This window comes from Pristis pectinata, chromosome 10, assembly GCF_009764475.1.
Source record: "Pristis pectinata isolate sPriPec2 chromosome 10, sPriPec2.1.pri, whole genome shotgun sequence".
Classification (NCBI taxonomy): domain Eukaryota; kingdom Metazoa; phylum Chordata; class Chondrichthyes; order Rhinopristiformes; family Pristidae; genus Pristis; species Pristis pectinata.
In genome coordinates this window covers 13824246-13841572 of record NC_067414.1, presented here as the reverse complement: position 1 = coordinate 13841572, position 17327 = coordinate 13824246, and the positions used below count along the sequence as shown (strand labels likewise).

Genomic DNA, 17327 nt, shown 5'->3' with positions numbered 1-17327 from the left:
AAAGTCGAGACGCTTTCTCAGGACTGTGTCACTGCTCAAACCCGGGCTCAGAGTTTGGAAAAGGAACTGGAAGTTCTTCGCTTTGACTGGGATCTTGCTGTGCAGCGTGCATTGACCTACAATGCAACAGCCAGCAGCTTAAAGGAGAGGCTGGAAACTGCCAAGGGAGAGAAGAGCTGTGGAGAAAAGGAGTGGGCAGTAAAGGTCAGGGAGTTGGAGGACAAGTTGGCCAAAAGCCAAGAGGTGTCGAAGGAGATGGAGCGCAAGTTGGATGAAGTCACCCAGGCGTGGCGTCGTGCTGAAGATGTTGCAAAGATCTTAAGGACAGAAGCCAGTCTGATGCAGAATGAGAGAACGTTGGCAGAGGAAAGTGTGCAGTTTCAGCAAAAGGAAATCAATATCTTAAAAGAGAAAGTGAAGGGTACGCAGGAGGCTATGGAGGAGAAGGAGAAGAGTGAGTACAAATATCAGGCGATGGTCAGGAAACTGGAAGATGATTTAGTGCATCATAAACGCACGGCAACCGAACTGAAGCAAAAGGTTGATGAGTTGGTGTCAGCCAACCTAAAGGTGGACAGGGTCGTGGTCAGTCTGCAGAATGAACTTGACTCTTTGAAGATGGAGAAAAGGGTTGCAGAGGAGAGGGGTGACGCTCAGAGAGTGCAGGCAGACTGCTTGAGTGAGCAGCTTAAGAAAATGCAAGAGCAGCTAATCCAGAAAGTGAGGGAGGACCAGGAGCAAGAGACCAGGGCTTGGAAACTGGAGGAGGAGGTGGAGAAGGGGCGGCAAGTGATGACCAGCCTGAAGCACCAGCTGGCAGAGTCCACCAAGGCCAACCTGACAGCAGCAAGGACCATGAGGGACCTCCAGGATGAGCTGTCCACTATGAAAGAGGAGAAGGAAGCCCTGGCAGAGATAGTCAAGAGGCAACGTTCGCTGATGCATGAATTCGGCATCAAGCTCGAACATGCCCACCAGGAGCTGGATAAAGGAACTGACCGGTCCTGGGGTAACCGTGCCAAAGAGCTCTGGACTGGAGTCAACCAATATAATTGCACAGGGGAAAATTTAGTGTGGCAAACAAGTGACCGGCACTGTCACTTGGGCGGAGATGAGGCACAGGACAGAAAAAGAGTGCTTGGGGAGCAACATTACCTGAGTTGCAGATCGAGTTCATGGACTGGTTTCGAGGGTCAGTTCTCTGAGAGTGAGCAACAGAACTGGAAATCAGTGCTGGCTTCCCAGCATGTGGCTGTACAGACTAAGTCGACAACCCTGCAGAAAACAGCAGGATCAGTGGAAACGCAGGATCTCAGCATTCAAAACGAATTGCAGAAAATGAGGCTGAGCTCAACAACTGATGAGCCAAAGCAAAATATTTTACCGCTAAAGACCCTGGATCAGGTGTCGGAGGTATATTTTAATCCATAGGGAAATCTCAGCTTGCTTGGGCATCTTTGGGTGAACTACTTGCTAGACCACTGGCTGCCTTGATAGTGGACCACATCATAACAAGAGCAGGCTTTAACAAATGTGTCAGGTTCACGATGAGTAGATGAGACTGCTGAGAAAGCGTTCTCAGATACTGAGCTCCCCTTATAATTTGGTTGCTGTATTGATCGTATGTTAATGCATTTTAATACCAGGATAGATTTCAGTTTCAGAATTATGGCACAAAACATTTTTTTAAATATATACAAGAATTTCAGGATATCAAATTAATTTGGTTTCCTACACAATTCCCAGAAGTTCACTCCCCCAAATCTCTTAACGGTTTTCATCTACTGACCCCTTTCATTTTGCATTGAGATCCACATCCCACTCACTGCAGAAGTTGTCTCTAAGAAATCTGGATCATTTGCGTTTGGCACATGAACGATAGAGAAATGGAGGGCTATGTGGGAGGGAAGGGTTAGATAGATTTTAGAACAGGATAAAATGTTGGCACAACATCATGGGCTGAAGGGCCTGTACTGTGCTGTTATATTCTATGTTCTACAACCACTTTCTCCCTCCATTGCCCCCTTAACGAGTTGGAATCCTTCACAAGGCCCACATCCTGAACATTGCACTGAAATCGAAGTGTCTCTTGCATCTCCCTCATTTTCTAAATGTGAAGCAAGGAGAGGGAGGCTCCCATTCTCTATTTTGCACATTTCATGTTCCCGCTACATGGGCAGCACATTGGCGCAACTGGTAGAGCCGCTGCCTCACAGCTTCCAGGGACCTGGGTTCAGTCCTGACCTCTGGTCCTGTCTTTGTGGAGTTTGCACCTTCTGCCTGTGACCACATGGGCTTCCCCCAGGTGCTCTGGTTTCCTCCCACATCCCAAAGGCGTGTGGGTTGATAGGTTAATTGGCCACTGTTAATTGCCCCCTAGTGTGTCGGTGAGTGGTAAAATCTGGGTGGATTTGTTGGGAATGTAGCGAGAATAAAAAATGGGATTAATGTTGGATTTAGAGTAAAATGAGTGGTTGATGGTCAGCATGGACTCGATGGGCCAAAGGGCATTTCCATGCTTCATCGGTTCTCTGGGACTACTGATCTGGGTTGTGAAGATATCTTGTCCTCAGTGTATTCCTTAGCTTTCTTCTTCACCTTTTTCAAATCAAGTCTCACTCTCAGGCTTTTGCAAGACCTCTTGAAGTAATGGACCCCTTAACTCCAGCCATTATCTTCCCTCCTATACATGTAAAGTCAACGCTACACTCTGTTCTCATGTGCCAAATATTTTGGTTTTCCACTGTTGGGAGAACGAACTGTTGACTCTTTGACACTGGAATGGAAGATGAGAAAAGCATTTGGAAACGTAGCAGGTAGGATTTGTTGGCAGTTATTGGAAGGTCAATATCATGTTTGTCTTGCGACAGATGTATATTCTTCCCAGGGGGCTCTACTTGGGAGCTTAGGTAGTTCCAGATTGGGAGAGACCATGTATCGGGTGACCATGAAGGAGACTTGGGTGACATCATTTCAGTCTACAGTTTGCAGGGAGTGGGGGAGGAAGCTTTCACGACGTCCCACAGCTTTTCAATTTTATTATCTTTTGCTGATTTCTGCACCCTAAACCTTAGTCTGGTTAGGATGAACCAACAATTCAGAAAGAGAATCGATCTTGGGCCATTGCTTAATACAACCCTCATTAATCCCTCCACCCAAGAGGGAATGAACACTCCAACCCACCCCATCTAGCTTTTTGTGAACAACTGCTGGAAATTTGTGCCCATTCCCTCAGCTAATTTGGGGGAACTGGAGCATGTTGAGTGCATCAGATAGGAAATTGAGTCATAGAATAAAGTCGTGTTCCCGAGTGGGGTTTCTTTCAAGCAAAACAAAAGCTGCAATATCATTTTGGGCTTTAAATCAATGTGAAGATACTCCCACCTTGTTCTTATCTAACATTCTTCCCCCTCTCATTCACAATGACAAGATTGATATGAGAAGAAGATCTTTGATGGTAGAGTATAAGCAACAGGATTTTTTGATAAACAAGCACACAATTGGCCACGTCGTATGCAAAGAGACCAGGTTTTCCTTTTTTGTTTAATCTTTCAAGCTCTGTTGAAATCCATCCTTTATAAACACCGTATTTTCCTGACATCAAAGGTGCACACAGTAACGATCCTATGATGTACCCCTTCTTGAATCCTTTGAGGGTGCTCTATTCACAGGAGTCATTGTAGTTGTTTGTTCTACAAGCTGCTTCTAAACAAGACTGCTGGGCGAACTGTTCTTAACCCTTCATCCAAAACCAAAAACAAACCTGCAGGTGTGGCAAACCTGAAATAGAACAGGAAATTCTGGAAATACTCAACAGATCAGGCAGCATCTGTGGCGAGAGAAACAGAGTTAATGTTTTGGGTCAATAACCTTTCATTAGAATCTGGGAAAAGTTAGAAATAAAACATAGTTGTAGAAAATATGGGGAGGGAGAGGAATAAGGGGAGGGGGAAGGGGTAACAAAAGGGAAAAGTATGATAGGATGGAGCCCAGGAGGGGTTAAATGACACAAGTGCTGGATGAGAGAGAGAGTTGGAAAGATGCATCTGGAGGAGATGGAAATAGGAGGTGAATGAAATGCAAAATACCAGGAGAGGAGAGAGAAAAAACTGAATACCTGAAATGAATAATACAAGAATGGAATGGCAGATAAAAATTCAACACTTTCACCTAATCAACCATTCCCATCATGTATTACTCATTTCCAGCATTTGGACATTGTTGTGAAACGTTAACTCTCCTTTCTCTCTCCACAGATGCTGCCCGACTAGCTGGGTATTTCTTGCACCTTCTATTTTTATTTCACTTTTTGTTGATCTTTGTGTAGGATAATTGATGGAACCCCTTCCACTGAAGTTGCACATTAATCACTCATGAGTAATCATCAGTGTCCCTGACTTCCTGCACAAGCGCCTGGATCAGAAGTCAAGCAACGGATTCCCTTCACAATAATCCAAAGCCAAGCCTATTCATGTTGGAAGACCAAATGTTCCACGATAAAATAAATTTAGACTGTAACCCATAATTCATCAAGATGCCAAATGTTCTTCCCTGTAACATGTCCAACATGCCTGACAAAAGAAACGGGTATTTGGACAGGTGCTTAAATGGTCCATTACATCTTACTGACAATAGAAGTTGCCCCGAAATAGACGTGACTATTTCCCCCACCCCTGCCTGCTCTGACATAGCATTAGTTTCACCAATTAAATATTCTCCCATCGCACTGGAGTGACAGGGTGATAGCCAAGGATGACTGGGTGGTTTCCAGTGTAACTGTGTGTCAGATAGGATGACTGGTGTGAGGTGAGAGAAACTCAAGTTCTGGAGTGGAACTCTACACAGTGGGCCTCTCTCGTGATGGTGTAGTTTTGGAGTGATTGAATCTGCCTCCATGTCTGAATACTGATAAGATTTCGGCAACAGTTCATGGATTGAGCAGCCTGGAGTTGAGATTTACAGTACAGTGAATGTGGGCAGAGCATCAGCATTATACATATCAGTAGGATCAGGCCAGGCACGGGCAAATCAGGGAGCTTAAAGCAGAAAGTGAACTGAAGTTCCTCAGAACATACGACCTCCTGAGGGAGCCCTAAACCCCACCCATTATAAGAAGGGACAAGGAATACAAGACAGGAAATTTGACTAGGAGCCTGATTGCTCTGAAAGATTTGGAGTTGGCGATGGTCAAATCCCATAGACCCACCATTCTGTAGGTGCAGTTTCCCTCAAGCCCACCCTCTCACTATCCCACAGTCCCACTGACCCTCTGGTCCACCATCCTGTGGGTCCACCATCCCTCAAGCCCACCATCCCACAATTCCACCATCCCCCAGACCCAATATCCCACTGCTCAGGAATCCTACGTTAGTTATCCATTCTTCCCAGTGAAAGCATAACTTTGCAAACAGTCTCAGTGCAGTCTCACTCAGTGATACATTGGCTGTTGGTTCACAGATGTGTGCAAGTTATTGAGTGGATGTAAAGAAGTGCAGGCAGCCTGGTTGTGCTTAATAATTAATAAGACTTTGGCGGTTCTTGATTGAATGGCATTGAATTTATAGCACAGAAATGGGTTATTCACCCCAGTTACTTCAAGCCAATGTTTAAGCATGTCATGAGAGTCCTCTCACCCTCTCATTCCATATCCATTTATTCCTCCTGTTTGTGTTTATCCATTTTCATCTTACGTGCATCTGTGTTATTCACCTCAACCTCTCTGTGACAGCAGATTCCACATTCTCACCACTTGCTAGGTAAAGAAGTTTCTCCCAAACTTCCTGTTGGATTTATCCATAATTATCTTAGTCTAGGTCTCCCTAAGACATGCTAAAAGTTGCTTTCAGTAAATAAGATGGTTAGGAAACAGTGGCATTTTATGATGAACTAATTTTGCTGAGTTTGTGCAACATGTCACTCAAGAAATGAAGCATCTTGATTCTGGGCCTGGGATGTAGCGAAACTTCTCCCACATTGTTGAGCTGTAGTTAGTAGCTTGAGAGTTACTTTGCCCAAAAATGGCACATCTTCATTGAGCGTACATGGGAACAATGAACTTTTACCCTTTGGTCTGACACCATGTTAAAATGAATAATTTAACTTTAATGCAATTATTGAAATAGTTTAAACTTTCACTAAGAATAGTCATAGAGGAGGACAGAGCAGAAGTAGAAATACCTTCTGGTCCACTGAAAAGACTTAGCTGTTTGCATATCTTTTTGTTTGGTTTAAGACCTTGCTCTGCTGTGGTGATTACGGCTGGACAACATTATGTGTCATACCTTAATTCTTTCAGCGGAACTTTCTTGCAGCAGTATCTTCTGCCGATCTTTGAGGGATCTTGGCTTCTGTTGATTTGCTCTGTTTTCCTATCGCTTGCTCACTTATTTGCTTCCTGTGGGTTCTGGGCCACCTCCTGCTGTCATTCAACTTCTCATCATGTTAAACATTGATTTTCACAGATGGCAAATCTGGAGCGAAGCCAATCACATGGCAAAATGGAAAATACTTTCCAGGGCAAAGAGACACTTTCATTTGGGAAAGAAAGATTAAAGAATAATTCCAAACTTTTAGAAGCAGAGCAGACAGATAACGAACCAACTAAGAGTGTACAGGATGCTGTTGCAACTTGCAATAGTCAAAATGAATGTGACAGTCACATTGGTGACATCATGAGGGCCAGGTTCAGCAAAATGGACATATCTTGTGCTGAGCTTTTGTCTCAGAACTTGCCATCTGAACTACGCACCAAGACAAGTGAGAAGCTGCCAGAGACCCCAAACCTGAACAACAACACAATATTTCCAGCACAGGCTGGTGACAAATATCCCACAAGCAGCAGGCCCAACATAATGAGCACATCTCTAAACAAAATCCTTCCTTCCAATAAAACATTGGAGTTTCAAGGTTTGCGCCGCTGTGTAACAGTGAAGGAGCTGGTTGAGGCTGACCTCTTGAATAAAAATATTGCAGAACAGCTTGAAAAAGGAATAAAGACCATCTCACAAGTTCAGAAGTCCCTAGGCAAGTATCTGAACCAAGTTAACTCAATTGCTGGCCTGTACTTGGAATCCAGCAAGCAAAACATCTCATTCAGTGAGGCAGCGAAGGAAGGGATAATTGGATCATCCGTAGCCCTTGAGTTTTTGGAAGCTCAGGCTGCAACGGGATTTATTGTTGACATCTTATCCCATGGAAAGTACTCAGTTCAGGAGGCAATTGAGAAAGGACTGGTGGCCCCAGAATTTAACAAGGCACTGCTTCAAGCAGAGAAAGCGGTCACAGGGTATTTACATAATGGGAAGACCTTGTCTGTTTTCCAAGCCATGGAAAACAAGCAACTTGCAAGGCAAATTGGCACACGGCTTCTCCAAGTTCAGATTGCAACTGGAGGAATCGTTGACCCAGTGCGCAGTGTTAGGTTGCCTCTGGAGATGGCGTGCAAGCAAGGACATCTGAGCCACGACGCCATACGAAACTTTTACAAGATGCTGGGCAATGTGAGAGGCTTTCATAATCCCAACACAGGACAAGCTGTGCATTATGCAGAATTGATGAAGCTCTGTGTGGTGGATTTAGCAGGGAATCATCTGCTCCTCCCTTTTGGAAAACGAAAGATCTCCACCCCATCCCTTACAATGCCCAGTACCATTTCAGTGGTAGACACAAGCACAAAATCAGAGATAACTCTATATGATGCATATCTGAAATACTATATTGAGAAGCAGACCTACCTTGAACTTTCAGAGATACAGTCCCAGTGGAGAGAGACCATTGACAAGTCAGAGGGCACCACCCAGTCTTTTCTTATGGATGTTAACTCTGGAAGGGAGTTCAGCATTGATGATGCTTTAACACAGGGTAGGATCAGCCAAGTAGACCTAAATAAATATCGAGATGGCCATATCACAGTGACAGAGCTCGCTGACGTGTTGGTGAGTAGAACCACTGTGCCCCCCAATCCCAACAGTCCAATTGCAGGCATTTGGGATCCGAATGAATGCAGAAGAGTTTCTGTCCTGAAAGCCATGCATCAGAATTTAGTGGACCGGCTAACAGCCACTCGATTACTTGAAGCACAGGCTTGTACTGGTGGGATCATTAATCCAGCAAATGGCAAACAATACTCCATTTCAGAAGCATTGCAGAAGGAATTAATTGACTCTGAGATTGCTGCCAGCATTCAAAAATCACAGCAAGCTTACAGAGGATTCCAGCAGCCAGGTTCCCAGCTTGCTTTATCAACCGTTGAAGCTCTGCGTAGGAACCTATTGGGGTGTGACTTGGGTCACCGATTCCTGGAGCTGCAGTATCTGACTGGTGGGCTGGTGGATCCAAACTTGCAGAAAAGAACGTCCCTTGAGGATGCCCTGCGTAGCGGTCTTGTTGATGAACAGACCGCACAGAGACTGCAGGACGAAAAGATGCACACCAGGAACTTGGTTTGTCCAAAAACCAAAGAGAAGATCTCATACAAGGACGCTCTGGCCAGAGCTGTATTTGACTGTCACACGGGATTGAGGTTCCTCGAGGCAGCTGAGAAGTCCAAAGCGCTGAAATAGTGTTTCACCACTTTATAACCAATCCCGCTTCCCCATTCCGTCCCTGCCAACTTGTTTCTTTGCTTTCACTTGCACTGCCTCACCCAAAGCTTTGGCTGAGATGGGTTCTAAATATTTCAGACACAGCTCTCTTATGAGATGTTCATTCCAATTGTTTTTTTATCCCTCTCTTTGTTTAGTCCTTTCCCAACATGTAACTTGGGTTTAAGTACTTGGCTGTCCTCTAGTACCCTTGCCCATTGTCCATTTTTCACAACTCAGCCCAGTCAATGGCTGCCAACAGATGACGTAACTTTGGGACTGTAGTAGTGAAACCCGATCCTGTGTTCACCATGACTTTTCCATTTGGAAATCACTGCTTAAAATTCAGCAACATGGCCTCTGGCTGTTTGAAACCTTTGTTCCGCACTGTTCTGATCTGTGGATTCTGAGGCCTTTTCTATTCTCTCATTATTTCATTCCAACTGCACAAATGACGTAGGTACCACAAGGGGAAAGTTTGCAGGCTTCCGAGGAAAGAGGAAGAAGTATGGCTTCCTGCTAAGTTTCACCATGCTATGATTCTATCACAAAATGTTATTACATTTTTAGAATGTCTTTCAAGGTTGCAATTTGATCTGGTAGGGCTCGCTGCTCTTAATAGTGACAGTTGTAGTGTAATCTTCTCCTGTGGTTCATCTGACTTAGACCACAAGGAAATGAGCTATCCATACCAAGAATCCTAGTTTGCCCCCACAGGCTATTCTGATTACCGGTACATTCAGTGGGCCTCCAGCTACGGAGGGAATTCATTGCTCAGACTTCCTGCCACCAAAAATGCTCTCCGCAGCCTCCTCACCCATGAGGCAATTTCTCTTCGTCACCGTGCAGTGAGAAAGGAGATTACGTTTAGTGATTTAGCTTCGTGGATCCAATAGAGTGCAGATGCCAACTGTCAGATCTCACGCATGGGGACCTGTATCTGGTTGGAGGAGGGCTCGAGATGGTAACCTGTTCCTGTGAGATTTGATCGAATCAAGGAGTCAATGGTGGGAGCATCCACCTTGGCGAGAACTTAATATGGGTGATACCAGATCAGCAGCCCATTGGCTAATTGTTCCTTTCCTATCCAGTGAATATCTTTAGAGCAGGAATGGGGTTTGGGTCTGTGGGCAGGTGAAGGTGGTGGAGGGGCAGTGGAACCTTCAATAGAAGGTCCATTCATTCTCAAATAATTCTTACTGGAATGGATGAGCATATATCCAGAAAACTCTTGTTCCTATGTTGGGTGCATCTTCTTTAAATAAAAAGTGCATTTAGCTTTTGAGTTTCTTGTAATTATTTGTCATTTGTTTAGATCAACGTCTCTGAATTAAAAAAAACTCTTGGAGTAACTACTTGGTTCAGTTTTTCAAATATGGGAAATGCCAATGTATATTTGCCCCTGTCCACATGAAGACTTCTTGAATGGATCAGAGAATGTTCCCAGAGTTCACCACATCTAAGTGGATCATCTTCAATTGAATCTCTCAAACCTCCTCAAAAGGAATAGTTTCAGAAGATATATCACAGATTTGTCACATTCCATGAAGTTTTGAAGGACCATCACTCTCGGTGTCATCATAGTAAAACTCTGTTGAGTTTACACTTTTATATTTAGCCAGTTTCTGAATAAAATAACACTTTTTCCAGTTGTTCCACTCTTCTGCTTGAGAGATGGATTGGCAATTCTGCTCTTTATATTGTCTGCATGTAACCGTATACTCTGCATATCCTGTTGGTTATGTCACTTAAACTTTGTCATAAACTGGCACAAACAATACCTGACACTTGTTTTAATTGGAAATGTAAGTAATCAGGAAGGGAACCTCAAAATATCCACAGTATGGAATCGGCAAGGAAACACTTGAAGGAGAATCTTCATGTTTTAATATGTAACCATCAATTCTAAGTTCAAGCTAAGAAGCTGCATTATCAGAAAATACAGCATGCAGTTTTGTAAATGATACTGTTGCTTGTGTATCTTTATGGGTTGTAGATTGTCTGTTCTGGAAAAGCTCCAGTGTGTTTTCGTGCCTTGGAAGTATATAAAACCACTTGTTGACCAGATTTAGTCTTAACCTCCAGATTAATAAATTTGGAGAAGTGGGGGTGAAAAGAGTTTTGAAATGTGGTCTTTCCTATTGGATCTTAACAAACGGATGACTGATTGCATGGAAAATAATTGGAGTTCCTTACGTCAAGTGGTATTGTTTTGAATACGTCTTTTAACTCTGCTAGAAGTCAGTAGAAGAGGCGAAGCAAGAACATGTCGAGAAAGTTGGTGAACTGTTGAGATGGGTTTCTGAGAAGAGCAAGAACTTAGCTACGAGACAACGTAAATTACCCACTTCGGAACCTGGTGGAACAGCGACTTCACTTTCTGAGCAACAGGTACAGTTACATGAACACGTCTAGGTTTAGATTTTATCTGGAACATTCCACTGGATCTGACTGAGGTTTTAGTCCCATGCCGATCTTACAGGACGAAGGTGTAACAAGTTTGAAGAAGTAAATGTTTTGTGTTATTGAAAATAAGCACCTTTCTTGGGGGAAGGGTGGGGCTAAGTGTGGAACTGAGTTCACTATACAGTGCCGTTACGCCTTAAGACAGGCATGATGGTAACAGCTCACGTTTCTACGTAGCAAAACATTACAAGGTATTTCACAAGAGGTAGTTTAAATAAGATTTGAGATTAAACCACCTGAGTAGACATAACGGTCATGAGAATGAAAACTTGAACCAAGAAGTACATTTTAAGAATCATGAACGAGGGATTTGAGGTTGTAGGTTATAAAGTTTCACAGAGGGAATCCCAGGGCTTTGGATGGGGACAACTTGAGGCACAGCTATGGATGGTGGAGTGATGAAAATGAACGATGAATAAGGAGCCAGGTCTGGAGGAGCAAAGAGGTAGAGGACATGAGGGGATTTGAACTCAAGGGTGCACGATATAAAATTGAGGCAGATTGAGACTTGTTTAGTGGGTCAAGTTTAGGTCATTAGAGGATGTATTTCAGCATAGACCCAACACTGGGACTGGATTCTGTCAGTACTTTATATACCAGTTGAGGTGGTCCCAATCCAATGTTATCAGTGTTCCTTTCTGTCAAATTTTAGCTCCAGAAGAATCTTAGTATCTATTTGGGGATCCTGAAGTGAAAATGTATTTCAAACTATTTTTGGCTTTTGTTGATGAAAAATTCACCTTGCAGTGGGGGATCTTAGTGGTTTGCTCTGGAGATACTTTTGATTTGGTTAACTCCCTGAAGTGTAACTCTGGTAGCAATTCTCAACTGCTGATTCAGAACCAATGGTCTCAATTTTTAAAATTCTCAGTTTCTAAACCTTCTATAGCATCAATACCTTTGTAACTTCCTCCAGCCAAGCAACCATCCAAAGTGTCCTCAATCTTCCAAATCCAACCTCTTGTTACATATTTTCAGATTTGAAATGCCTTGGGATGTTAAAAGCACCATATTGTTGTTGTTGTTGGCACAAAGCAGGCATCTAATTCTGTCTTATTCTAGTGTCAGGTCAGTCCCAGACTTGGGTCCCTCACTGTATTTACAGATTTACTGTAGCATCCATGAAAACTGATACTGCTCCTGTCTCAATAGCACATTTTGCACTGCTAAACAGGGCTTTGTAGGTGCATGTCAGAGAAACCATTGGGTCAACAAATAAACAACCTGGAGATATGTCTGAAATTTCTAGGGTAGGGACATGTTCGGCACAGCTTTGTGGGCCGAAGGGCCTGAATTGTGCTGTAGTTTTTCTATGTTATAAGTAAATACCACCGTTATCTTAAAATGTTTTCAGTACAAGTCTTCTCAATCTGTGGAAAGTGCCTATTGAATGAAATGCGTGTCAATTATAGCTAAAAGCTTGGAAGTGTTTGAAACAAGATTCTTGGTCATTTTTTTGATCTGCCATTTGTAAATAACCTAAAGGGGATTTAGTTAAAGCCAAAGAGGGAAGAATTATCTCTAGGAAAAGAGCAGTGAGTGGGACCACTTGGAAAGATCTTTCAAGGAGATGACAAAGGCAAAATGGCCTCTTGTATTAAGTGGCCTGTTTCATTATCACATCTGATGATTTTTGTCCTATGTTGTGTCTTGAACATTCTTGTGATGGCCTGCTTGCCCAGTCTTGCAGATATAGTGTTCACTTAGGCCTTTATGGATTAGAAAAATAGGAGCAGGAGTAGGTCTTTCAAGTTTGCTCAGCCATTCAATATGATCATGGCTGAAGCTCTATCTCACTAACACTTAGTGGAGGTTTCAATGTTTCATGTTGAGGAATTGGATGTTGGTTTGATCTCTTCTGACCTTCAACACAAAAATGGAGAAGATCCTTCCCATTGGTGGAGAAGGAGGAGAGAAGAGCTCAGGTCATATCTTGTGGCTAGCTCAGGAGATCTGCAGTGGGCTGAGAAGCCAGTGTCTGATTTTGATTCTAACCCAGGAGCTGAATCCAGCTGTCCTTGGTTTTGCAATCCAGAGAGGAAAGGACCTTTCTTTAATGGAGGCCCTTCCTAATGGTGCTCCTGCCAAGACTTTCACCCTGCTTGGATGATGCTTTCCTTTAAATGCTGATCATAATTGAATTCTTCCAGATATCTTCAACAAAATATGTTGCAGATGAATGAAGGTGGGGGTGATATGTGCTCAAGTGTTCCCCTCATTCAGAAGATAATGTCTTACCGTAACATTGAGTGCAATAATTAGTGATACTATAGATTCAGGATAGAATCTATAGATACTATAGATTAAGGCCCTATTGTGTCCCCATTGTCACTTTGAAAGGGTTTTACAATTAATCCCATTCCCTTACAGTTTCCCCCTTGGTTCTATATTCCAGTAGATATCCAGGTCACTTTTGGAGAAGAATTTCTCAACCTTGTGATTTCCAATTCTATGAATGTGGGAGCAAATGCCAGCTATTTTATCTGTTGGTCAGATCAGAATCGATCTCGATCTTAGGTCAATCTGTTTGCCTTGGTTCCATAACCTTTAATACCTCTGCCAGATGGTTATCAATCTTAGTCCTTTGAATTGAATCCCAGCCTCAGCAACTATTTTGGGGAGAGAGTCACAGATTTTCTGCAGCTAAATGTGCGAAAAGTGCTTTGTGCAATTACCCTCGAGCAGTCTGTGCTTTTGATGGATGCATTGTAAAAAATGTGTATTTTCCAGGCGAGGTTTTGGAATCTCAGACAAAATATCTGAATTAAAAGTTAATAAAAATTGCTGGAAGCACTTATTAGGTCAGGCAGCATCTGTGGAGAGAGGAACAGAGTCAACATTTCAGGTTGAATGCACTGACCTGAAATATTAACTCTGTTTCTCTCTCCACAGATGCTGCCTGACCTGCTGAGTATTGCCTGCAATTTCTGTTTATGTTTGACATTTTCAGACATTTTTTTTTGATTTTCTAATGAATTCATGATGATATCCTGTTTGCTTTCAGGCACTGCATATGGAACTATCAAGCAAGAAGGACCAAATTGCCGAAGCTATACACATGACACAGATGTTCCTGGCGAAACACAGTGACAAGTTAGTTTATCATTTTTCTCTGCTAATAAAGACCTCAGCCATGAATGGAATAAGACTAGGCGTGTGCAATTTAAATCATGTTCTTTTTGTTGGAGGTACGTATTCCTTCTAACTTGGGTGCAAGGTGTTATCACCTAAGGATTCTTCCTATTGTATTGGAGCACAGGCTGGGAAAGGAAGTGCCACATATAGAACCACAGCAATTTAAAAAGTTTCCAGTATAGATGGCAACAGTAATGTTATTTAGATAAGTTCCATTGAGGTCCTTGGTGCGCAACTCACAGTAAATGATGTCCTGCTCCACAAGTATACCTTATGGAATAAGTTTCAGATTACTCGACTGACCCACAAGGCAATTAAACAGGAAGAGCTCTTGACTCCAATGCTAACCTTACTCCCGCCTTAAGAGCTTCCTGTTTAATCCTCATTCTGTCAACCTCCCAAAATGCTTCTGGTTTGAATTAAAATCAGAGTGAAACTGAGATCTCTTATTAATTATCAAAGATCGCAACAAAAGCAGCTTCACTCAAGATTTTGACATTCTTAACATGGACTTTAATCCTCAGCCCTTCAGCACAGAGTCTCTGAAGACAGGATAAATAGTGTAGTGCCTCCAGCAACACTGAGTGAGATTCTGATTGGAAGATAGCATAATAAGAGTTTATCAGTAGTACTGAACCAGATTCTTTAAACATTCTTGCATGAATTCCCAAAACGTTAGCTCAGGTTCCTCAGTGGAAGACAAACCTGTTTACTTGTGCAAGGTCCAACTTCTCTCAAACATTTAGTGGGTAATGAGTTCCTCCTTGACCAAACAAAATGGATATCAAATGGGTAATGCATCTCAGTTTTTCCTGATATATCCACCATCGCAGTGGCAAGTCTTCAATGAATTTGATTGACTCCATGCAATATCAAGAAAGGACTGAGAGTACAGGATGCAGAACTGGCTATGGAACCAGACAATGTCCTAGCTGAAGACTACTCCAAAACTAGCTGTGCCTCTGACCAAGCTGCTTCTGCACTTTTACAACTGGTTTGTACCTGGCCATGTGGAAAGTGACCTGAAGATGTCCTAATAAGTAAATGCAGGACAAATCCAAAACAACTCAGAAAATGATGGAAGCACTCAGCAGGTCAGGGGTAATCTGTGGACAGAAACTGTAAGAACTGCAGGTGTTCCTCTACAACGGAACTCAGGGTCACAGACACGAATCATTGACTATTTCTCTTTCTGTAGATGCTGCCTGACCTGCTGAGTGTTTCCATCAGTTTCTCTTTTTGTTTCAGATTTCCAGCATTTGCAATTTTTATATTTTCAGGAAAAGGCCATTCTGGCTATTTGCTGTCCAACGTCAAACATCAGCAAAGCAGTGGTGCCATCAACAGCGCTGGCAAGGAGGTTTCCCTAGAATCACAAGGCTTCAAACCTCATCACAGTCATGGTTCAAGCAGAGACCAAAGAGTTGAATTCCAAAGATGAGATAAGAGTGACTCCCCTTGACACCAAGGCAGTCTGTGACCAAGTGTGGGATTGAGTTTGGTAGAAGTCAGTGGACATCAAGGGAAAAACACTTCAATGGTTGAAGTTGTAACTGATCAATCATCCCAGCCCCAGGATATCACTGCAGGTGTTCCTTTGGGTAATGGCCTTAACCCAACCATCTTCAGCTGCTCCATCAGTGACCTTCCTTCCATCATGAGGTCAAACGTGGCCATAGAACATAGAACAATTACAGCACAGTTCAGGCCCTTCGGCCCACAAAGCTGTGCCGAACATGTCCCTACCCCAGAAATTATTAGGCTTACCCATAGCCCTCTATTTTACTGAGCTCCATATACCGATCTAACAGTCTCTTGAGAGACCCTATCGTATCAGCCTCCACCATCGTTTCCGGCAGCCCATTCCACGGACTCACCACTTTCTGGGTAAAAAACTTACCCCTGACATCTCCTCTATATCTGCTCCCCAGCACCTTAAACCTATGTCCTCTTGTGGCCACCAATTCAGCCCTGGGGAAAAGCCTCTGACTATCTATCCTATCAATACCTCTCATCATCTTATACACCTCTATCAGGTACCCCCTCATCCTCTGTCTCTCCAAGGAGAAAAGGCCGAGTTCCCTCAACCTGCTTTCATAAGGCATGCTCCGAATCCCAGGCAGCATCCTTGTAAATCTCCTCTGCACCCTCTCTATGGCTTCCACATCTTTCCCGTAGTGAGGCAACCAGAACTGAGCACAGTACTCCAAGTGGGGTCTGACCAGGGACCTATATAGCTGCAACAATGATGCAGTTGACAACAATGTTGTTGATGATTGTAGAGTGTTTAATTTAATTCACAACCACACAGAACACAGAACAGTACAGCACAGGAACAGGCCCTTCGGCCCATGATGTTGTGCCAAACTAATTAAACTAGTAATTAAACACCTAACTAAACTAGTCCCTTCTGTCTACACAATGTCCATATCCCTCTGTTCTCTGCACATTCACATGGCTATTGAAGAGCCTCTTAAACGCCTCTATCATATTTGCCTCCACTACCACCCCTGGCAGTGCATTCTAGACACCCACCACTCTCTGTGTAAAACAAAAACTTGCCCCGCACATCTCCTTTGAACTTACCCCTCTCACCTTACATGCCTGCTCTCTAGTATTAGACATTTCGACCCTGGAGCAAAAGATACTGGCTCTCTACTCTATGCCTCTCATAGTCTTTTAAACTTCTGTCAAGTAACCCCTTGACCTCTGTTGCTTCCGAGAAAACAACCCAAGTTTGTCCAACCTCTCCTCATAGTACCTGCCCTCTAATTCAGGCAGCTACCCAGTAAACCTCTTCTGCACCCTCTCCAAAGCTTCCATGTCCTTCCTATGATGGGGTGACCAGAATTGAATGCAATACCCCAGATGTGACCCAACCAGAATTTTATAAAGCTACAACATAACTTCCTGACTTTTGAACTCAGTGCCTCGACTAATAAAGACAAGCCGCCTTTCCTACCCTATCAACTTGTGAAGCCACTTTTAGGGAGTTATGAACTTGGACCCCAAGATCCCTTTGCAGAACTCTTCTGCAAATGAAGCAGTGGGCTTGCAGCAAGACCTAGATAATATTCAAGAACAAACTGATAGTTTGCAAATAATACTTGCACCATGTAAATGCCATGCAATGACTATCTCCCT

At 43.2% G+C, this 17327-nt stretch overlaps 1 protein-coding gene across 1 annotated transcript in view; it reads left to right on the top strand.

The window, feature by feature from the left end:
• The window catches only part of dst (dystonin), a 464609-nt gene that overhangs the window by 239089 nt on the left and 208193 nt on the right, over positions 1-17327 (top strand). Inside the window, 2 exon segments of the mRNA XM_052024808.1 lie at positions 10821-10973; positions 14053-14141. Coding sequence (XP_051880768.1) covers positions 10821-10973; positions 14053-14141 — 242 coding nt within the window.